General features: G+C 45.0%; 1 protein-coding gene across 1 annotated transcript in view; it reads left to right on the forward strand.

Annotated features, from left to right (window-relative positions):
* Nucleotides 1-24147, forward strand: part of CNN1 (calponin 1) — an 87262-nt gene extending 63115 nt beyond the window's left edge. The window contains exons 3-7 of the mRNA XM_068274282.1: nt 3042-3108; nt 8200-8337; nt 11068-11178; nt 15755-15901; nt 18845-24147. Of these exons, the coding sequence (XP_068130383.1) occupies nt 3042-3108; nt 8200-8337; nt 11068-11178; nt 15755-15901; nt 18845-19093 (712 nt within the window). The 3' untranslated portion in view covers nt 19094-24147. The remainder of the gene's footprint in view (nt 1-3041; nt 3109-8199; nt 8338-11067; nt 11179-15754; nt 15902-18844) is intronic.
* Nucleotides 24148-24460: the final 313 nt, after the last annotated feature.

The following is a 24460-nucleotide window of genomic DNA, read 5'->3' on the forward strand; positions in this document are numbered from 1 at the left end:
GGCAAGGCGGCTGTTGTCTGCCTCCCACTTCCCACCCCCTAAACTCATGAATAGGAAGGAAGTCTGTAGCCTACAATAATTGGCTCTGCAGGCAGCAATGATTCATTGATAGGTTAGATACAAAAATATTGTTTCTCAATAAAGGATATACAGTGGGTTGCAAAAGTATTCGGCCCCCTTGAAGTTTTCCACATTTTGTCACATTACTGCCACAAACATGAATCAATTTTATTGGAATTCCACATGAAAGACCAATACAAAGTGGTGTATACGTGAGAAGTGGAACGAAAATCATACATGATTCCAAACATTTTTTACAAATAAATAACTGCAAAGTGGGGTGTGCGTAATTATTCAGCCCCCTGAGTCAATACTTTGTAGAACCACCTTTTGCTGCAATTACAGATGCCAGTCTTTTAGGGTATGTCTCTACCAGCTCTGCACATCTAGAAACTGAAATCCTTGCCCATTCTTCTTTGCAAAACAGCTCCAGCTCAGTCAGATTAGATGGACAGCGTTTGTGAACAGCAGCTTTCAGATCTTGCCACAGATTCTCGATTGGATTTAGATCTGTACTTTGACTGGGCCATTCTAACACATAGATATGTTTTGTTTTAAACCATTCCATTGTTGCCCTGGCTTTATGTTTAGGGTCATTGTCCTGCTGGAAGGTGAACCTCCGCCCCAGTCTCAAGTCTTTTGCAGTCTCCAAGAGGTTTTCTTCCAAGTTTGCCCTGTATTTGGCTCCATCCATCTTCCCATCAACTCTGACCAGCTTCCCTGTCCCTGCTGAAGAGATGCACCCCCAGCATGATGCTGCCACCACCATATTTGACAGTGGGGATGGTGTGTTCAGAGTGATGTGCAGTGTTAGTTTTCCGCCACACATAGCGTTTTGCATTTTGGCCAAAAAGTTCCATTTTGGTCTCATCTGACCAGAGCACCTTCTTCCACATGGTTGCTGTGTCCCCCACATGGCTTGTGGCAAACTGCAAACGGGACTTCTTATGCTTTCTGTTAACAATGCCTTTCTTCTTGCCACTCTTCCATAAAGGCCAACTTTGTACAGTGCATGACTTATAGTTGTCCTATGGACAGAGTCTCCCACCTGAGCTCTAGATCTCTGCAGCTCGTCCAGAGTCACCATGGGCCTCTTGACTGCATTTCTGATCAGCGCTCTCCTTCGGCCTGTGAGTTTAGGTGGATGGCCTTGTCTTGGTAGGTTTACAGTAGGGCCATACTCCTTCCATTTCTGAATGACCACTTGAATAGTGCTCTGTGGGATGTTCAAGGCTTTGGAAATCTTTTTGTAGCCTAAGCCTGCTTTAAATTTCTCAATAACTTTATACCTGACCTGTCTTGTGTGTTCTTTGGACTTCACGGTGTTGTTGCACCCAAGATTCTCTTAGACGACCTCTGAGGCCCTCACAGAGCAGATGTATTTGTACTGACATTAGATAACACACAGGTGCACTCTATTTAGTCATTAGCACTCATCAGGCAATGTCTATAGGCAACTGACTGCACCCAGATCAAAGGGGGCCGAATAATTATGCACACACCACTTTGCAGTTATTTATTTGTAAAAAATGTTTGGAATCATGTATGATTTTCATTCCACATCTCACATGTACATCACTTTGTGTTGGTCTTTCATGTGGAATTCCAATAAAATTGATGCATGTTTGTGGCAGTAATATGACAAAATGTGGAAAACTTCAAGGGGGCTGAATACTTTTGCAACCCACTGTATGTATTATTACCAGGCCAGATACACCTCACTAGCTCAAACTCACTCAACTCACATAACACATTCTTTGTAGAAATGTTAAGAGTGGTGTGTATACACTTTATAAAGAAACAATCATACTGTTTATGAGAAGCCTGGGTCTCTACGGGTTGCAATATTGTCCTGGAAATCCAGAAGAGTTGCAACAGTCAATACAGAGCAAATCAAGGCAATTACATTACCTCATAAACAGTACGTGCTATTCATTGCTACTCAGGCAGTCTTTGTTATGCTTATCAGTGGTGCCATTTAGATGTTACAATTACCTTTCATCCCTGTCTTAATGGAACTAGAAGCTGTGTATAAGAATTCTATAAAGCATGTTATGCTAAGAATAGCTCCATGGTGCCCCCTCAAGCAGCTGTCACCCTAGGTACCTGCCTGGTGTGTCTATGCCTAAAAAACAGTCATGTGTACAAATTTCCCAGACGCCACATATGCTACGCATGCCAAAGGACACCGTGAAAATCGATAGAATCGGACTACATCCATTCGCACTAGTGCTATCAACTGCAATCAGATGTGAAGAATTTCCTGTCTGCTCTCTGCAGCTGGATATCATACATTTGAATTACCAGAGACATCAACCCTAACCTATAATTAAATAGCAGTGCAGCTTAAAGGACATCCGAGGTGAAAATAAACTGATGAGAATAACAATTGTATCTATCCTCCTTCTCCTACAAATGACTTTTTTAGACATCGCACAGTTTTATTTTATATTTAAATCTAGTTTTTAAGTTTTTACTGTTGCATTGTCTCTGCTCAATGACACCTTCATTGAAGTATGTCAGAGCTCAAATCTATGAATTTTTGACACTTTTTATCTCTTTCCTGCTCTCAGAAGCCATTTACTAACAGGAAAGTGTTTTATGGCTGTAATTACTAATCAGTGAGGGTTATGCTATAGTCTGACCCGGTCCGAGCCGGATAGAAACTGTCACTTGCATACCTGATTTGTAACTCTTGCAGGCAGAGAAAGATAAAAAGGAACACAGCCTAGTTATTTGTGTGCTTGGCACTGTACATACCCATGTCTATCTCATCATGTCACATGTCACCTCAGTTTTCCTTTAATGAATCAACCCCAAAGTCTCTAATACTTTGTAGAGACCAGATAATTGTGTTTCTGCCTCAGTTCTGCCCCCTACCTGTATGTGATGAAAGTGACACTTGTACACTAGAGGGTAGCAGAGCTGACACTGCTGGCTCCTGGGTAGTTCAGTACATAACAAGCCTGTTCTTTTCACAGATTAATCAACAAGCTGCAGCCTGGCTCCGTCAAGAAGATCAATGAGTCTACACAGAACTGGCACCAGGTAACCCATCCTAATATCCAACTGAACCCAACATCTGCACAGAATTCCTTGCTCATGGATCCGATGTACTTGTACCTGCATGACAGCTTGTTTCCTCTTCTCTATGAAATCACCTGGTGGGTGGGACAGTCAGGTGGGAACATGTGGCACCCTTAGTGACCACGAGGCATTAGTGTTGTCCTACCTAGTTTGGAAGGACAATATACCGTATGCCAGATAACAATGTCCAGCTTTCCTGCATTACAGTAAAGGTGGCCATACATCTATTGACTTGGCGGCCAATCAACCATCCGATTCGATAATTATTATCAAATTGGATGAAAATTGGTGTCGAGAAGTGCATACCCTCCAGATGATGCAACCAATTTCGGGCCGAGCATGTTGATTGGAGATGCTGCAAGATGTCGGCCCATTGTGGTCGATCGGGTGCGTGGTGGTAATAGTGAGCAATATCAGGACGAGTAATGAATGCACTCGGGCCCCTGAAGACTTCTGAAGCCTCGGGCAGCGGCAGATAACAGCCTCTGCTAACGGGGGAGCCAGCGCTGGAACGCTTGGACCGTGAGGAGAATGTGAAGGCTCTAAAGGACCCAGAGCCTTCCCTCTCCCAGGGCCGGAGCTACCATAGGAAAAAATAGGCAGTTGCCCCAGGGCCCCAGAGCCTGTAGGGGCCCCCTAGTTGTCCCTCCCCCATCTGAACTTTTGCTCCCCAGGGACACTGCAGAGTCTGTTAAGTTGGGGGGTGATTGGGGGAGGGTCAGCAGCCAGCTCAGGGGCCCAGGAGGGAAATTTGGCTGCAACAAAGGGCCTCTGATGACGCTCTTTGGTCGGGGTGGTGTCTGTTGGGGGGCCCCCAGGCTAATCTTGCCCTAGGGCCCCATTATCACTTGAACCGGCCCTGCGGCCTCTCCTTAGGGGAGTATCTGTCTTTTGTTTGTATTTTTGCTTCAGACTCCCTTTAAGGCTACTTGACGCATTTGGTGTGGAAGGGTCCTTAAAGAGAACCAGAGACAAAGAATAAACAGATTTCTACATACCTAGGGCTTCCTCCAGCCCCATAAGCCTGGATCGCTCCCACGCCACCATCCTCCGCTGCCTCCATCCGCCGGTACTGGGTCTCGTCATTTCTGCCAGTCAGGGCCAGTTGACGCAAGCGCAGTGAGCTCCCTCCGTACTGTGCAGGCACATGCGTAAAGAGATGGAGGGAGTCCCTGTGGATGCGGAAAACTGGCGGCGTCCGGCAGAAGTGACGGGACCTGGTACCGGCGGCTAGAGGTGATCCAGGCTTATGGGGCTGGAGGAAACCCCAGGCATACATAAAATCTTTTTACTTTTTGAAGGTTCCCCTTGTCTCTGGTTCCCTTTAAAGGTGGTCATACGCACATAGATTGCCACCCAATGTGGATAAGCGATCAAACCCTCTCTGATCAGAATTTTATCAGAGAGGGATCGATCCCTACCATACATTGCACATCCACCATAACAAGTGTTATGGCTGGAGGGAATCAGCGTACCTACAGGCAGATTGGCCCCCAGTTCATGAGGGTCACCATGGAGATTTTGAGTATTTGGGGGCTCATCAAAGTTGATCAGGGGTCTCCATGACTTGTAGCTAGGACGCTGCCTGACATCTTTGTGTATTACAAACTATACTTGTCACTGAAACCTGCACAGCAATGCTCATAGTGGGAACCATGCACACATTTTCCAGACACCATAGGCTTGATTCACTAAATCTAACACGTACACACAGCGTGGATTCATTTAAGCGCGCACGCGATACGCATGGTCCTGTCAGCATAGCATGCACTCTTAAAGGGATCCTTAAGCCTAAGCAAAAAAAGTTTTACTCACCTGGGGCTTCTACCAGCCCCCTGCAGCTGCCCCGATGCCCTCACAGTCACTATCGGGTCCTTCTGTCCCCCGCCTCCAGCTACTTTCACTTTCGGCCGACAGGCTCACTGCGCCTGCATAGGCCTGGCCACGCGTCTCCTTCTATGCGTTCCTGTACGCAACAATGCCCTGCACAGGCGCAGGATGCTATTGTGGATGGGAATGCCTAGAAGGCCGCGCGTGGCCAGGCCTGTCAGCGAAGTGAAAGTAGCTGGTGGTGGGGGACACGGGGCTCCGATCGTGACTGCGAGGGCACGGGCAGGGCCGGATTTTGGCCAAGGCCGCCTAGGCCATGGCCTAGGGCACCACAGGAGCAAGTGCACCAAAGCAGCAAGCTAAACTTATGTAGCATTTGCAAGCTGCAAATGCTGCAATGCAGGGAGACCAGGCAAGTGCCTGACCATGGCACTCTGCTGCCAGCGGCCTGTGCAGCAGCCACCTTGCTCTCTGTGCACATTTGCATTGTGGCCGGTGGTTATGGGCTTGGGCAGCATTGGAGTCAGAGGTGAAGAGGAAGCTTCTGTACTGGAGAAGAGCTGAGAAATGAGTGACACTGATGGCTGCTGCGGTGTGAAGGAGAGCTGGCTACATATACTGAAAGGGGGGAGTGGGAAAAGGAAGGGAGTCATCTGGCTACCTAATCTGGAGGGAAAGGGGGGGAGAGGTCATCTGGCTACCTATACTGGAGGCAAAGGGGGGAGGGGTCATCTGGCTACCTATACTGGAGGGAAAGGGGGAAGGAGTCATCTGGCTACCTACACTGGAGCGAAAGGGGGGGGGGTCATCTGGCTAGTCTATACTAGAGGGAAGGGGGGAGGGGTCATCTGGCTACCTATACTGAAGGAGGGCGGACGGTGACAGTGGCCTTTGGCGGTAAAGAATACAAATCCGGCCCTGGGCACGGGACGGCTGCAGGGGGCTGGTAGAAGCCCCAGGTGAGTAAAACTTTTTTTTTTTCTAGGCTTAAGCCTCTCTTTAAGTTAGGTGCAATGCTTCTAACTGCCACGCGATGTGCTTGTATAGCGCTAGTGGAATACCGCGGTACTCCACTAGCGCGGCCGTTACCACTTTAATTTGTGGCTGCACTAGTGGAGGACCGCGGTCGCGATGCAAGCACATCACGCAGCAGTTAGGAGCATTGCAAGAGCGCACGCTACGCTGACAGGACTGGACGTAGCGCATCTGGATAGCAAGTTTTGCCAACACGCGATTACAATGGAAATCAATGGAAATTCACCTTTTTTTTAAAAACGTGTTGACAAACTTGCTATCCAGATGCGATTTTTGATAAGTGTAAAGGTGAACACACACGATACAAGAAAATTTTACAGCAATTTGATAAAAACGATCGGATTTTCCACAGAATCGAAAGCTTTTTTTTATTTGAGTAAGAAATCCGATCGGATTTCCCATTTTTATTTGATAAAAGTCTATCAGGAGGGCTGGATTTTTCTGATGAATTTTTCTGAAAATTGAATGGTGTAGGGTAGATTGTCAATTTCCTTATATATACTTGCAGGTAATTTTCTCTGAGTTTTCAATCATTTTTTTCATAATTGGGTAAAAATGTAACATATGTGTGTACTACATTGTTCAGATTTTTTTAAATGTTACAATCAGTCAGAAAAATTGATTACAATATTTTATATTAAAATATATTTTAAAGATTGTATGGTGTCTGGCCACTTTAAAGCTACCTTAGTGGTAATGAGCAAGTCACTAGTGGTCATAATTTTCATTACTAATCAATGTCATCTTGAGGACAAATAATTATCCTTTATAGTACACCTGAGGTGAAAGACATTTGGAGGCTGCCATATTTATTTCCTTTTAAACAGTACCAGTTGCCTGGCAGCCCTGCTGATCTATTTGGCTGCAGTAGTGTCTGAATCACACACCTGAAACAAGCATGCAGCTAATCTAGTCAGACTTCAGTCAGAGCACCTGAGCTGCATGCTTGTTCAGGGTCTATGGCTAAAAGTATTGAAGGCAGAGGGGATTAGCAGGATAGCCAGGCAACTAGTATTGCTTAAAGGATACCTGAGGTGACATGTGACATGATGAGATAGACATGGGTATGTACAGTGCCAAGTACACAAATAACTATGCGGTGTTCCTTTTTTTCTTTCTCTGCCTGAAAGAGTTAAATATCAGGTATGTAAGTGGCTGACTCAGTCCTGACTCAGACAGGAAGTGACTACAGTGTGACCCTCACTGATAAAAAAATCCAACTATAAAACACTTTCCTAGCAGAAAATGGCTTCTGAGAGCAGGAAAGAAATAAAAGGGTCAATAATTCATAGATTTTAGCTCTGGCATACTTCAATGAATGTGTCGTTGAGCAAAACCAATAAGGCTGCTTTCACAGTGAGACGTTAGTGCAGCCTGTAACGCAGCCCACCGCACAGTAATGAAAAATCAATGGGCTGTTCACAGTGCCCACGTTGCGTTACATTGTAACGCAGGACGTCAGTTGAATGTGCTGCATGCTACGGCGTTATGCGCGGCTAAGCCGCGTTAGACTGTGCGCACATGCTCAGTAGTGTTGGAGGAGGAGGTCTTCCCTTCTCCTCCTCGGCCAGCCACATGGCTAATTAATATTCACTGCACGGTGTGACGTGCAGTGTTTACTTCCTGGAGCGCCGCTCTGTGCAGCGATTGGCTGGCGGGACCACGTGATGCCGCATGTGTCCAAGAGTACGCATCGCGGCATCACGGACGCCAGAGTGAGCTGCACAACGCGGCTCACTCTGACGTCCACATCTAAGAACACCAGACGTTGCGTTAGGGGCAACTTATGTGACCATAACGTCCCCTAAAACGCAACGTCTTGGTGTGTAAGTAGCCTAAAACAGTTAAAACTTAAGTTAATTTAAACATAAAATAAAACTGTGGAATATCTTCAAAAGTCATTTTTAGGAGAAGGAAAATAGATACAATTGTTTATTTCATTCATTTATTTTCGCTTCAGGTGTCCTTTAAAAGGAAATAAATATGGCAGCCTCCATATACTGTACTTCTCACTACAGGTGTTCTTTAATTAGATCTGTCATTTTGGAACTCTGCAATGAAAATAAACTGACAATAGAGAGGGTCACTGTGCATCTGTGGTAAAGCCATATATTTTATTAATATGTATGAATTAAAATGATGGTACATTTATTACCATTGTGGTCAATTTGGTCTGTTTCTCCGCAGCTGGAAAACATTGGAAACTTCATCAAGGCAATCACAGTGTATGGCGTCAGACCTCATGATATATTTGAAGCGAACGACCTGTTTGAGAACACCAACCTGACCCAAGTCCAGTCAACACTATTGGCGTTAGCTAGCGTGGTAAGTCGCTGAGAAGGTGCCCTGTGGTACCTGCTATAAATGCATATTCTTGAATATACAGATATGGTTATGTCCTCCTGTCTGACTGTAAGAGGTACTATAATGTATAATGGTTCAGCAGATAGTGTCACCCGTGCAACATTGCAGGGTTGAGGCTGTACAGATGCGTCGCTAGCCTACAGCCTACCACATGCCTCCTAACCATCAGGATTTCCCCGGGACTGCCCCAGGTTGGGAGCCACGGTTCCATGTCCCGCAGCACCCCTTCTTGTGTCCCGGGCCACCTCATCCTCCTGGTGGGGGGTGCACTGGAGGTAAGGGCTAGTGACGTGCTCTGTTGCTACGCAGGGGGCGGATCGGCACGGTAGTGACATCATATGGTTGGCTGGGTAAGTGGGAAGAACAATGCTCTTCGACATGGCCGAAGCAATCCACCCAGCGGATTGCTTGCCGAGCGGTTGATAGGGGTCGGTGGCTGCCATACATACGCTGGATTTCATCTAGCATGTGTGCGGAGCTTACATCATAAAGATTAGCAGTTACAGCATGCCCCTGATACAACTGGGAGCTAACTTCACCATGAGTTCTGCTACACAGGAGTGGCTACACACATTTCTATACACCATAAAAGTTAATTCAGCAAAATGTGATTTGTCTGCCACCCAGTGGTGGATTGCCAGAATGACTACTTAAATGATACATACATTTCCTATTCCTAATGTGGTTCCCAGCCTGGGTCCTCCTCTGTTCCTAACAAACATTCTGGTCCCCCAGCAGGCCCTGCCCCCAATCTGCTTCCTGTTGACTCGGTTGCCCCATTGGATAACCTGCTGCTCCACTTAACGCTTTGGTTCCCCAGGCGGTCTTTTGCACCAAAACACTTTTGCACCAAAGTGTTCAGACATCTGATATGAATACTTGTTCTGGGTCAGTAGATACAACAGTGTTGAAGGAAACGACAATTTTGTTAAGAATTATGCAGTGGTGTAACTAACTAGAGGGGAGAAGCCTTTGTGACTGCAGGTGGACCCAGAGCTGTGGGGGCCCCAACTACTAACCTTCCCTTCCTCCTATACAGGGGACTATACTTCAGATCAGGGCCCATATGCAATTCACTTTTTCTCCTGAGTTTTCTCCTGGGTGATATTTTTACATTTGTCAATAAAATGCATTTTAACCTCCCTGGCGATACGCAGTTCTAGAGGCTGCGTTCGCGGTTGGATTTTTTAAAATAAAAGTTTCCCTATATACTTAAGCTAGCACTTCGCTAGCTAATTATGTTCCCCAAGCCCCCCGGCAACCAACTAAACCCCCAGTTCGCCGCTGGTAATATTTACCACTCCGCGATCCCATGAGAGCCGCAGCTTCCCGATCCAGCTTCACTGTCGCTATCTCGACGATCGGAAATGACGTCATGCGCAGTTCCGATCCTCCCCACAGCGAAGCCTGAAGCTGATTGGGAGGCTGCGCCATCGCGGGATCCCTCGGGGGTACGTATACCGGTGGTGATCGGAGGCAATCGGAGGGACTTGGGAGACATAAGTAGCTAGCGAAATGCTAGCTGAAGAATATGGCGCAAGTTTTATTTTTTAAAAAAATCCTCCCGGGGCCATGCGATCCCCTGCGGCGGCTTGCCCGACACTGTGACGGGCATACCGCCAGGGAGGTTAAGCCATCAGAAAGCAAGAAAACGCTAAAAAATAATTTTGATAGTATGTTTCCCTTTACTTTTTTGTACTTTTCTTTTAATTGAAAAGTGCTGGAAAGTTATTTTAATTTCAAAATGAAAAATGATCTCCTGGGAGAAAACTCAGGTGACAAAAATGAATTGCATATGGCCCAGAGGTGTTTTTGTGGCTACACTTGTTATGGGTGTGGAGATCCTGATGGCCACACATGTTATATGACCCTTGTGAGATGAGCCAATAGGCTGTGAGGGTCACCAAGAGGAGGTAACGGTAGGCTTGTGAACATTTAGGGATCATTCACATGGACGTCCGCTCGGCTTCCAGCAGCGTCTCGTTCAGCAGGGTCTCGGCGGCAGCCCATTCCGGCTTTCGGCACCTTTCTGTCATGATAAGTGTTTTTGTCCCCACAGAGGGACACTAGCAGCGCGGCAGTTAACCAACCCTGGACACTACATGTGGCGTCCAGGGTTGCTTTAAACGACATGGAAATTGGGATCGGAGCACTGCGTTCGCGCAAACGCTGGTTAAAGCCCTTGTAGAAAGTGCACAGAGGCGCCAAAAGGATAAAATATGCTAAAATTGTTAGGGAGGCAGTGGTGGACTTACCATCCCAAACAGACACAAAGCTGTTAATTATCAGCAAGAAAAATGTATTTACATACTCCAAATATTACAGGCAACGCGTTTCGCAGGTATACTTCTGCTTCCTCAGGCAACAACAGAAGGAGAACACGCCTAGTGCCTCTGTGCTGATTAAAGCCCGGTACAAACGCTCCCGTGCACATGAATGGGAGCAGTTAACGATGAGTCCCGAACGCCGGGGCGAATGTCTGTGCAAACCAGGCCTAAGGGGCCCCACCAAAGATTTGCTGGGGGGAGGTAGGGGGGGGCATGATTTTTAGTTATGCTCCTGGAATGATGTGATAGCTGCCTCCATATGTACCTTACTATAGGCATGTTTACTGATGGCAGAGCTTGCCAAAGTAGTGCATGACATTCTCCAGAACCTCACCGGTATGTTTTAATTCTTATACCTTTCCAGGCCAAGACAAGAGGTGCCAAAGTGGACATTGGAGTAAAGTACGCTGATCCACAGGAGAGAAAATTCAACGCTCAAAAACTCAAGGAGGGAAGGAATATTATTGGGCTGCAGGTAAGTCAGAGAGTACTGAACAGACCTGCTGGGTTTAACCAAACTACCATAGCAAGTAGATAAAGCAATCCATCCTCCTTCCCCCCTCCAACAGTAGTTACACTTACCCAAAAACAGCCAGTTGAGGTACTAGGTAGTCATGTGACTACACAGTCTCTGCCTCCCAAGGCCACTGTTGTGTCTACATAGCCTGTGCGGTGTTGATGCCCCGCCCCTTCCACTGAGATAAATATTATGTATGTGAATTTGCTGCCATTCATGATGCCCAGCTTTGGCTGTGTGAAACTATTTTTTGGGAATGGTTTCATCATTTCTCCCATAATCTGGATACTCTAAGCCATGCATTTCAAACTCCGGCCCATGGGCCAAATCTGGCCCTCAGAGCCATTCAATCTGGCCCTCAAGTGGTTACTCCCCTTTGCATTATCTTTGGCCCACTCTAGACCACCAGGGAAGCTATATTGGAGGTAAAGCCCTAGTACACCAGAGCAACCATATTGGGGGGGGGGGGGGGGGAGCACTAAACACTAGGGAACTGTACAGGGGAGGGTGGGGGCCCCTAGACACCAGGGAACTGTATAGGGGAAGGAGGACCATTAGACTCCAGGGAACTGTATAGGGGTTGCAGGGGGCCCAATAGACACCAGGGAACATTATAGAGGAGGGAGGGGGACCACTAGACACCAAGAAACTGTATATGGGTCACGGGGGGGAGCATTAGACGCCATGGAACTTTATAAGGGAGGAAGGGGGCCAGTAGACATTGAGGTTGGCCTGCGACTAGGTCCCACTGTACAATTTCGGCCCACTTTGTATTCGAGTTTGACACCCCTGCTCTGAACAGATCCCCCATAGAGAAACCCCCCTTCCTGATGCTGCACTCAACTCTTAAGCCCCTTTTACACGTCGTGTGACACCGCAGGTTGCGTTACATGAAAACGCCACATCCTATCGCAGGAACGGTGATAACCCTATGGAGCTATCACAGTGGATTGTGGTGCTTTGCAGTGGTGTGAGTCTCAGTGCAGCAACGCACTGCATGCAGTCTGTTACCATGCGGCATGCAGATTTATCCCGGAACTTTCAATGTAAAGTATGCCTCATTGATTTGGTTGCACTGCTATGCTACCGCATGGTGCCGGTTTTTGAGAGCATTGCAGTGTGAGTGCCTGGCAATCGCATGCCACAGCCTCTACCAAATATGAAAGAGTCCTTAAAGAGACACTGAAGCGAAAAAAAAAAGATGATATAATGATTTGTATATGTAGCACAGCTAAGAAATAAAACATTAAGATCAGATACATCAGTCTAATTGTTTCCAGTGCAGGGAGAGTTGAGAAACTCTCGTTGTTATCTCTATGCAAACAAGCCATTAAGCTCTCCGACTAAGTTAGTCTTGGAGAGGGCTGTTATCTGACTTTTATTATCTCAAGTGTTCCTGGACTATTTACTTTTCCTCTGCTAGAGGAGAGGTCATTACTTCACAGACTGCTCTGAAAGACTCATTTTGAATGCTGAGTGTTGTGTAATGTGCACATATTATAGAATAATGCAATGTTAGTAAAAACACTATATACCTGAAAATAAAAGTATGAGAATATTTTCTTTGCTGCTAATCTTCTAGTAATTATTCATAGTACACAACCAATTCACTATATCATTTTTTTTTCGCTTCAGTGTCTCTTTAAGGTGCCTATTAACAATCCAATTTTCAGGATGATCAAACAATCCGATCGTTGATGATAAACGATCGTTCGGGCCTACCAACACAGGATAAATCTATAAGCAATCTCATCAGTCAAAAAAAATTGTTCTGACAATCGGATTGACGGAACGATCGATAGAACGACCGTTTGTCGTTGATCGGCAACATTAACGGTATCCGATTCATTTTAGGTTTGGGAGATTGTACTTTTATTGGGCACCCTTACCATACTTAACATTCACCCTCTTCCTGACGCCTAACTAGAACCTCCCGCCTCAACATTAACCCCTTCTGGTACCTGTTGCCTGTTAGTGACAAAACAAGTGTGTCCGGTTAATGCTTGAGTTCTCTGAAAGAAGCCTTACCTGCGCAATACACTTTAGGAATAATTGTCATACTGCAATTAATCCACTAGATGGCGATAAATGCACAGAACTGTTCAGCCATCACTAATTGATTAACGCTAGTGAATGAATACACTGTTCAGTAGTTTGTTTATTTCAATCCTGTCCATCTATATCTCTTATCATTAGGGGGGGAAGAAACCCTAGGATCCCATTTTAACATTTTTAAAGAGAACCCGAGGTGTGTTATCTGCATACAGAGGCTGGGTCTGCCTATACAGCCCAGCCTCTGTTGCTATCCCAAACCCCCCAAGGCCCCCCTGCACTCTGCAATCCCTCATAAATCACAGCCGTGCTGTGCGGCTGTGTTTACATCTGTAGTGTCAGTCTCAGCTGCTCCCCTGCCTCCTGCAGAGCTCCGGTCCCTGCCCCCGTCCCTTCCCTCCAATCAGCAGGGAGGGAAGGGATGCAGGCGAGGACTGGAGTTCTGCAGGAGGCGGGGAGAGCAGCAGACTGACACTATAGTGATAAACACAGTCAGCTCTGACAAGCTGTTTGTCAGCAGCATGGCTGTGATTTATGAGGGATTGCAGAGTGCAGGGGGACCTTAGGGGGGTTTGGGATAGCAACAGAGGCTGGGCTGTATAGGCAGATCCAGCCTTTGTATGCAGATAATATTCTTCAAACCCACCTCGGGTTCTCTTTAAAGCTGCAATTGTTGGAGGGAATTATTATCCCATACTTAGAATAAGGGCCAGTACTAATTGTCAGCACAATCCAGTGGCGTAGCAGTAGGGGTTGCAGAGGTAGCGACCGCATCGGGGCCCTTGGGTCAGAGGGGCCCCGAGGGGCCCTCCCTCAAGCACAATATTACCTATCTATTGGCCCTGTGCTGGTAATAATCACTTCTATAGATGCTTTAAATAGTATGAATCATCAACAAACTGTTTCCATTCCCCTATTTGCACCTGACACTGTGTAAATCCTTGGCAGGTTTTGGTGCGCAGTATCAATTGTTATGCTAGGGGGGCCCCATGTAAACCTTGCACTGGGGCCCATAGATCCTTAGCCACGGCACTAGCACAATTTGTAATTGTGCATGTGTTTTTTTGGACCTCAAACCATATTAACGCTTCAAAAGAGAAGTGCAATATGGCATAAAAGGTTCATTTATTGGTATGCCTGAGAGAATTATAAATACAAAAATGGAGTGTCAAACCCACAGAAACACCCACCACCACAAAACACATAAAACCTTAAAAACAGGGAGCTTGCCCCATGACACATGTGGTCACACACCACAGTGATAGGTACTGTTGCTGTATTGTTAACTATAGTACAACGCCCCAGTCTTTAATAGATAAACTGAATTTGGATGCTAGACGGCCACAAAGTAGTTAAATCCATGCACAAAAGGGTCCCACTCGCAGACTCCGAAAGCAATACTGCATCCATACATGAGGAATAAAATGTAGTCTGGACTCAATCATGGAAGTCCCATTCGCAGACGTCCAAACATTGACAGCAACACATCAGAGAGAAAGCCACAGCAGCAGTGATGAGATTGTAGCAGCAGGATGCAGATCAAAGCAGGTTCAGGCGTGCAATATAAGCGCTGCTATGAGACATGCATTCGAAGCGTTAGGCTTTATGGCAGAACAAAGTTCCTAATAGCTACCTGCCTTAGTCCTTCCGGTTTGCTTTCATAGCCGTCCTGTAGCACAGTTGGCTGAAATTCCAAAGTGTTGGAGGAGCAGCAGCGAGCTGCCAGCACCTGTGGCAGGGCCGGATTTACCATAAGGCACTGTAGGCACTTGCCTACAGGCGCCTGATGATGTAACGGTGGCTCAGTCTCTCACCTCTAGCGCCTCCCTCTCTCCCTATGGAGAGTCCCAAGTGAGCGTTAAATAAAGATCTGGGCCGGTTCACATTTGGCACTTCCCCTCGCAATTGTGGTCAGGTCTGCGATCGCAATTAACGGGCAAAATCTTGTGATTTCAGCGCGATTTGTGCTTGCGATTCCCGTCAATAGAAAGAATCACAGCGCAATCATCCCAAAGATGCTGCATGCAGAGTGTTTGCGATTGATTGAAATTGTAAACGCCGCAGTGTGAATGTATGCATAGGGATACATTAGTAGCCGCGCTTGCTGATCGCCGGCGGGCAGCAAAGCGCTGAAAGAAAAACACCAATGGTGAACAAGCCCTCACTCACCCACTTCCGGCGCCTGGCCCCGCCTCCTTTCGCTCTGGAAAAAAAATGCCAAACTATTTACGCTAGTAAACAGCTTGGAGGTTTTCTCTGTAGAGAGAAAGGAGGCGGGGCCAGGCGCCAGAAGTCGGGTGATGCAGGGATTTCGGGACGGCATCGCGGGACAAGGCTTCTCGGGTAAATATAACTTTCTTTTTCTTGCAGGCTGACTGACTTTTGTAGTAGGTGTAGTAGGAGGTCCTCTTTAATGTTGAAAACAAATGGAAACTCTTAGTCTCTTTGCACTGACACCCCATGTCCCATTTCTCCTCATCAGATGGGAACCAACAAGTTTGCCAGCCAAAAAGGGATGACATCATATGGTACCCGCAGACACCTGTATGACCCCAAACTGGGCAATGAGCAACCAGTGGACCAAGCTACAATCAGCTTACAAATGGGCACCAACAAAGGGGCATCCCAGGTAAGGCCATAAAGTAAAGTCAAGTGATAAACTTTGTTACATTTTACTCTCTGTATTCAATTCCCAAGAAGTGCAATGTTATCATCTGGTTTAAAGGGAACCTGAGGTGAGTGTGATATGGAGGCTGCCATATTTATTTCCTTGTAAACAATGCCAGTTGTCTGGCAGCCCTGCTGATCTCCTTGCACAAGTAGAGTCAAAACCCTGGAACAAGCATATGACTAATCCAGTAAAACTTGAGTCAACTGAGTCAGAGTACCTAATCTGCTGCATATTGTTCAGGATCAATGGTTAAATGTATTAGAGACACGGTATTAGGAGGGCTGCCAGGCAACTAGTATTGTTTAAGAGGAAATAAATATGGCAGCCTCCATATCCCTCTCTCCTCAGGTTCCCTTTAAACTAACCCTGTAGAAGACTCATGAATATGAATCCACCATTACAACCATTATCCAAAAAACAATAATAAAAGCACAAATCTTTTCTTCTGTGTTATCCAGCCTCCTGTAAAAAACCCTGCAATTCACTCTCATATGATTGCTCTACCCCATCCATCCTAATGACTCATGCTGTCTACTCTCCACCTAGACAGCATGTGTCATCAGAAGGAGGCGGGGCAAGCTCTATTAGCTGCTTTTGTCTAGTGCTTGGATGAGACAGACAAAAAGATTTCCATGCTGAGATCTATGTTTGAGCATTTATCAGGAGATACCAATGGATTCATAATTTGGATTCACTACATAGTCACTTTAAAGTGAGAGGGATGTGGAGGCTGCCATATTTATTTCCTTTTAAACAATAGCAGCTGCTTGGCAGTACTGCTGATGTCTTTGGCTGCAGTAGTGTCTAAATCACACACATGAAGCAAGCATGCAGCTAATTCAGTCAGACTTTAGTCAGAAACATCTGATCTGCATGCTTGTTCAGCATCTATAGCTAAAAGTATTAGAGGCAGGAAATCAGCAGCACAGCAAGGCAATGTGCATTGTTTAAAAGGAAATAAATATGGCAGCCTCCATATACCTCTTGCTTAAAGTGGATCAGAGATGAAATTTTACACATTGCATAATTGTGTTCCTTTCCTATTGTTTATAGGACATTCCTTAAGCCAAATACTTTTTTGTTTTTGTTTTAGTACTCTAATTCCTTATAAACTAAAGAAGCCACGCCCACAGGTTTTCAGCGAGCCAAGGCAGTAGCAAGGGCTCATGGGAGCTCAGTCTGGTCAGGAGGAGGGGGAGGTATTACTAGCCAGAGATTTCAGAGGCAGGGAGGAGGGAGGAGGAGGGGGGGTTAGGTTTTTTTTGCTCAAGATACAGATAAGCCTGCCTCTGTGTAATGTTTACAAACAACATGGCTGCTGTCATTGTATCAAAGGAATATTCAATCATATTCTATTAAAGCTGTTTGCAGCCAGATTTGCTGTGTAAACTATCTAAAGTTTAGATAAGATATATAGACAAGTTACTTGTTATAGTTAGTTTTTCATCTCGGATCCGCTTTAAGGTGTACTTTAAAGGACCACTATGGTGAAAAATGTTTAAGTTTAAAATAAATTGCAAATGTCTGTGTAAATGTACTTAAATGCGCAGTAAATTACTTTTATCCTATGTTCCTGTTACAGTAGGCAGTACAACTCTGACACATTTCGGACTAGTCCATCTCCTCATGGGGGATTCTCTGTATCTCCTTTACTGGATTTTTTTTTTGCAAAAATACTCCCAGGAAATGACCTATACAAAAATGTCAGACAGCCTCCCTACTCATTTGCACTCTGTTTTAGCAGAATGACTGACCAACTTGCCATTTAAAAAGTGCTTTTGAAAATGCAGAGATCTCTGAGAATCTCCCATGAGGACATGGGCTAATCCAAAACAGGTCAGATCTGTCAGATTTTTTTACTTCCTACTATAAGCGACAGGAATGTAGAAGAAAAGTAATTTTTAGTGCAATTTTATCTAGAAAAAAATGTACATCTTATAGAGGTGGCCACTAATGATCGAATTTCTAGTGAAAAATTGTTCAAACGATCAGATCATTTGGATCGGAAGTGAAATATCGTAATGCATCGTTCATTACACCATCAACGACAAGAAAGAATCACAACCGACAAGAAAATCCGAATTTTGGTTAGACGAAAATCCAATCGGACGTAATCGATTGAGCTCATCAACAGAGATTATTTAGAACCAATCCAATCACACCCGATCAGAATTATCTGATCGTTCTAATTATTTTGCGGCTCGATATTGGACCGTTAGTGGCCACCTTAAAGAGAACCAGAAACGAAGCACCCTCATGTATTTTACCATATACATCAATGGGAACATGACAGTAAACACCTACTCTGCTCTTTGCTTCATCATTCACTGCTCAGTCTTCTTGTTATCAGCTCTGATAAGAAGCCCCAACTGAGCATTCAGTCTAGCTTTGCCCCGGAATGATTATCGCTGAGTCAGTCTTCTGTGATGTCTTTTCAAGCTCAAGCCAGCCCTCTCCTGGCTCTGCTTTCCTGCTACGAGGATACATAGCAGGAAAGCAGAGCCACAAGGGGGCAGGCTTGGGCTTGAAAAGACATCACAGAAGACTGAGTCAGCTATAATCATTCCGGGGCAAAGCTAGACTGAATGCTCAGTTGGGGATTCCCATTGATGTATATGGTAAAATACATGAGGGTGCTTCGTCTCTGGTTCTCTTTAAGAATGGGTATACATGTATTTTAACTTTTACTTTTCACGATATTGGTCCTTTAAAAACATGCACAGAGAGCTATTCTATGTATTCTCCACTAATCAGATCACTAGGGACTTTGTGCACCGATATTCAATGATATCACTTATTACTGTATTGTTGGGATGATTATTGCTTCAGTCTTCCCAAAATGGCTTCCGTGAGCAAAATGGCTGACTGTCATAACCCTCCTCCCACTTCCTTTCTCCTAAGTCTGGCATGACGGCCCCCGGCACCAAGCGTCAGATCTTCGACCAGAAGCTTGGCATGGATCAATGTGACACCCAGACCATCCCCTTGCAGATGGGAACAAACAAGGGCGCATCTCAACAAGGCATGACTGTTTACGGTCTCCCGCGTCAAGTCTACGACGCCAAATACTGCCTTGACAGCAACCTGTACCCGACCGGCGAAGAGGACGGCCACTACGACAACAGCCATCAGTATTACAACTCCGAGTAACAGTGCCCATCATCAGAGAAACCTCCGCGCCACCCTCTTCCGTGCCAGTGTGGACCTGCTACTGTGGCAGAGAAGGGTGCCCACTGCTGCCCATTCTTTGCCAGTGTGTGCTAGCTGCTCTGGCAAAGAGGGTTAATGCTGCCCACTCTCTGTGTCTGCTCTCACGGAGTAAAATAAATAAATAAATAAATGATACCCACTACGTGCCAACGTGCCTCTTGGCATCTAAGATGCTGCACGTCCCAGACCTGCTGTTCTGGCATAGAATAGTCTCCCTCCTACCCCCTTTCTGCTTTCCTGGCAGAATAGGGGGTAGAGCTGCCCATTCTGTGCCAGACCATGCCCGCTGCTTTGGCAGTAACAAAATAAAAAAAAATCCCCATATGTCTGACGCTACATTAAAGAGACTGGGAATAAGCTATCCGCAGAACCTTGCTTTCCTTTGTTGTTTGCCGGAGAAAAAAACCCCCAAAACACACACACACACACACACAGCTCAGCCTCCAAGCATACGATTTGCAGAATGTTGCTCTTTCCATCCCACCGTCAGGGGTTGTGGCAGAACGTTGCACCCCTAACCACCAAATCTGCTTCTGTCACACGCTCAGCTGTGCCATTTTCCCAGCATGCAATGCTGCTGTCTAATGTCAAAAGAGCAAGGCAGGATGAGCTCGGTGTTTAACCCGCTTTATGCTGGAAGCTAGCTGCCTGCTTGTGAGCAGGGTGGAGATGTGACTGGTCTCTCTCATTTACCATACCGTATCTAGATAGTTTTCTGAACGTCACCAGCTGATGGGCAGGATTGTCACACTTTATTTCTGACGGCATTGCTTGTCCGAAAATCTGAAAAAGTAGGCTGGCCGTTTAATATTTAACTCCAGGAAGTTTAGCTCAGTGTTTCGTGAAGGCTCACAGTGCCCATTAACAGTACAATTCTCAGCGAAGGATCATGTTTTTGATAAGAACATTTAGGCTGAAAGAAAAGATCGTATTTAGTCGATCCACACCACTAAATAATCCAAGTTGCGATCATATCTATTCTCCACCAGTTAGAGCAACTGTAGTGAAAAGAACAGTGAATAAAATTGCTTATTTTTTACGCTATTCATTGAGGCCTTGTTCACATTAGAGCCGTTTTTGTAAAAATTTAAGCTGAAAACGCTTGTGCAATGATTCTCTATGAGAGAGTTCATATCTGAGTGGTTCGTTTGCGATCCGCTTAGAAAAGCAGTGCTTGGGCCATTTTTGAGGCGATTTGCCTGAATGGAAGGTATAGGGAAAACGCAAAATGCTCACAAAAATTGGCAAGCGATTGCGTGAGCGTTTAAAAAAAAATACATTGTATTTATTGTTTCCGGATTTTTTTCCGGATCAAAAGACGGAAACGCTCTGCAAAAACGCTTACAAAAACGCCCACAAAAACGAGCAAATGCGCAGAAAATCACCAGAAAACATTTAAAAACAATTTGGCAAAAAATGCCCACCACAGACGGAGGTGCGAGCCGAAAGCAATGTGAACAAGACCTTATAGATGATTTAGTCAGTGTTTACCCATACCAATCCCCCCACCCCCTATGATCTATTTGCGAATAGGTACAGATTTCTTGTGGGAAAGAGGGTATCAGCTACTGATTGGGATGAAGTTCACGCCTGGGTTACAGTTCCTCTTTAAGATATCTATGGAAAAATTCTACAAGCAGAACGATCATTTCTTCAAGGAAAGGATCGATAATGTGATTGTTCAGGATCGATTGGACCCATCAGACGTTCTGTTTGCAATACAATCTGAATAATCTGATCAAAATCTGATTGTTCACTAAAAATTGTAAAGTTAATGGGGACCTTAAATCTTTAGCTGTAAATGGAACTTAACCCATGTGACCATGAGGTAAAAAAGTACTGCTTTTAGGGGATGTCAGTGTTGTTGGTAAAATGCGATTCCCCTTGGTTCAGATCTGTGGACTGCCAGGATTCTGATACCACAAATGGTCAACAAGAGGCAGATAAATTCGGCTTGCATGCCAGTTTAATGCGATTGTATGGCTGCGCGAAATAGAACCAATCGAAACTGACAGGAAGAGCATTAGACTGGCCGACTTCCGAGCTGAGTACAATTTGCATTCAATTTGTATGCAACTCTGAATTATTCACGTCTCCTCGACCCATCTCTAGCAGAGACAAGTGCAGGCTGGCCACAGGGCTCCTGACAGCTTATTATCTATAGAATGTGTGTCAGTGTGCTGATTACCTCATAATTGCAATGCCTCCTACTTTGTGCAGGTTAATTACTTATGCAGAAATGTAGGAGATACTGGGGTGTTACTGGGCAGAACTTACTTTAGAGAGTGCACTAAAATGTCCTGATTTCAGGATATCTCTATTTCACCTTTTCAAATGGGCACAGTTAGTTACAAAATGGCCTTTGTCACAATAATAGGTGTCATAATTCTGTATTTTGTACCAATTCTGTATTTTGTATATTGGTGTACACCATTGTCTGTATTGTTTTGTGCCCCATGTTTGCTTCTTACTTTGTACAGCGCCACAGAATATGTTGGCGCTTTCTAAATTCAATTATAGTAATAATTATAACTTTTTAAATGATGTTGGTATAGTACAAAAGTCATTTTGCAATGTAATGTTACTATAAACAATTATTTCAGCTCTAAAATTGCCAGGAAACTACAATAGTGTTTTGTTTTGCAAAGAATTGCATAAACCTTCGGTGCACTCTCTAGAGTACAGACTGCTCAGTAGCCGACATCTCCTAATGCTCTTCGAAGAGCTGGCAGCCTTGTAGCTCCTCCCACATACCTGGAGTAATGAGGTCACTGCACCAGACTCTGACACACCCATCTGGTATTTTCTGTTACAAACCCATAGGAATGGTTGTGTTTGTCATTTTACATAAGAGGTAAGAAGGCTGAAATAATATAAGGCCAAATCCTTGTGAGGCGCAGAGCTGAAGCGAGGGGATTGCCATTTTTTCAACAAAATAGCGAAAATTTTACTTTAAATTTGGTTGATGAAGGCAATATTTCATATAAAAGCAGTAGTCTAGTTGTTTTTCTATATTTTATTGTTTGTTGTAATAAAATGAGTGTTCAGCATATAATAACTGTATAGATAGTAACATGTGATAGGCAGTTTGCCACCTCCCCCCTTAGCTACATCACTTGCACACTGCACGACTCTGGTGCTGAAAATCTAACATCATAAGACCACCAGAGTGATTCATATTTAGATTAGGTATTGATTATCACTAAGAATACAGCTGAAGTAAAGGCGTGAAGTGAAAGAATACAGCTAAGGTAAAGACTTGAAGTGAAAGAATACAGCTAAGGTAAAGACTTTAAGTGAAAGAATACAGCTGAGGTAAAGGCTTAAAATGAAGGAATACAGCTGAGGTAAAGGTGTGAAGTGAAAGAATACAGCTAAGGTAAAGACTTGAAGTGAAAGAATACAGCTGAGGTAAAGGCTTGAAGCCAAAGAATACAGCTGAGGTAAAGGCTTGAAGCCAAAGAATACAGCTGAGGTAAATGCTTGAAGCCAAAGAAGCATTTCCCTGATCGCCTGAAAACAATAGGTCGCCAGCAAGGAACTCTACTGCTGCCATCTCCTCCATTGGGGGTAGGGAGAGAAAATCCTGCCCACACAATACTTTCCTATATACTGTACTTTCTTTCTTAAGCAGTATTTCTCAGAATCACAGATATGGAGACGAGTATAATTTACATTGAACGCCTACCTCTCAGTGATCCACAAACTAGGCTTCCTGGAGTTCTTGTATAATTATGTTACAAAGCTCACAAATTAATTTGTCTCCTGGTTGGAATAATAAAGCACAATTTCCTTTTCATAGGTAGATCTCTGTAGATCAGTGCTAAAACTATTTTCACTCTGACCACATTGCCTGCCACAGCGATCACATGACCAGGCTGACATCATTAATACAGGGGCATGGCTGCATAGTGACACCATGATATCCAACCTCTAGAAGCAGAATATGGGGGTCACCAAACACTGAGCCTGTTACAGACTACTGATATAAGCAACCACATGTAAACAATAGGCAACCGTGAGTTCTCATGCCTCCCAAGGGAGATACGAAACACCAGTGTATTTTACTAGCATTATAGATCTGGGCAATTTAGGGTTCAGTTGATGTATTTATGTCATAAATTCAGTTGTACTTTAAGGGGCACAAAGTCATAAAGTAAATTTGTTATATATTATTATTATTTTTGTATTTATATAGCACTGACACTTTACAGAGCATGTTGAACCACTGCTGTCACTAACCGCTCTTCAGAGGAGCTCACAATCTAATTCCCGCTGTAGTTGTAGTCAAATATCCTGCTGTGGGCTGTTTCCAGGTTTGGGGGAAAACACATTACGTTTTTGGGATGTGGGGGGGGGGGGGGGGGAAATAAACTACTTGCAAACTCCATACAGTAAATATCCCAAGCAAGCAGGGCCGGTTGAAGCAATGCTGGGGCCCCAGGGCAAAATAACAGTGGTGGCCCCTGACCCCCCTACCTGGCTGCCACGCCCCTTCCCCCCTCCCCCCCCCCCCCCCCCCCCCCCAGGTCCTCCCCTGCTCCTGCCTTCATCCATCCATCCTCGTTGGTTAACTCTACTTAGTAACCCAGAGCGTCTTATTACACGTATGTCAATATTGCTCGCAACACTGCATGGGGCCCCGGGGAGGAGATCCTTGAAGAAGTAGGAAAGCTGGGGAAGAGGAGCAGCAAAGCTCGGGGCCCCCTTGGGCAATTGCCCCCCTTGCCTCATTGGGGGGGACGGCCCTGCAAACAAGATTGAAAAGTGGGAATCTAGGGCTGCAAGGGATAAGCACTTGGGAGACATTTTGGGCCAAATGTTGTGTCAATGTTGTCCTGTGTCCATCGAGCCTCTCTGTATGAAATGTGCATGCGCTGACTTTCTAGGGAGAGGGTTATAAAGATGTATTGCATGAATTATGCCTGTGAAAGTTTTACATTTGTGTAGAGGAAACGGCCAATGCAAAAAAAAACAATATTCTTTGATTTAAAGTACAGTAGAGTCTCTTTTATCCGGGGGTGGCAGTTGCCTGATGCTGGATGGATGTTATTTCGATTGCATGAGAGTTCAAGCAACCAGGGGCCTCAGTGTAAAGGTGCCCATTAACGGTTCCATTTTTTAATCAGATGTAATCTTTACATGCGTTTCATAACTAACGATCATAACTAATCAAAAGGCAGTTATCGATTGTTCCCATTAATGAAACGATTTAAGAAAGCTTTACATTCCGATTCAATCGTAAAATCCAACTTTCAGATCAATAATTTTTCCTTTTCTGATCGACCCAAAAAATCAGATCACATT

The sequence above is a fragment of the Hyperolius riggenbachi genome, chromosome 3, assembly GCF_040937935.1.
Source record: "Hyperolius riggenbachi isolate aHypRig1 chromosome 3, aHypRig1.pri, whole genome shotgun sequence".
Taxonomy (NCBI): Eukaryota; Metazoa; Chordata; class Amphibia; order Anura; family Hyperoliidae; genus Hyperolius; species Hyperolius riggenbachi.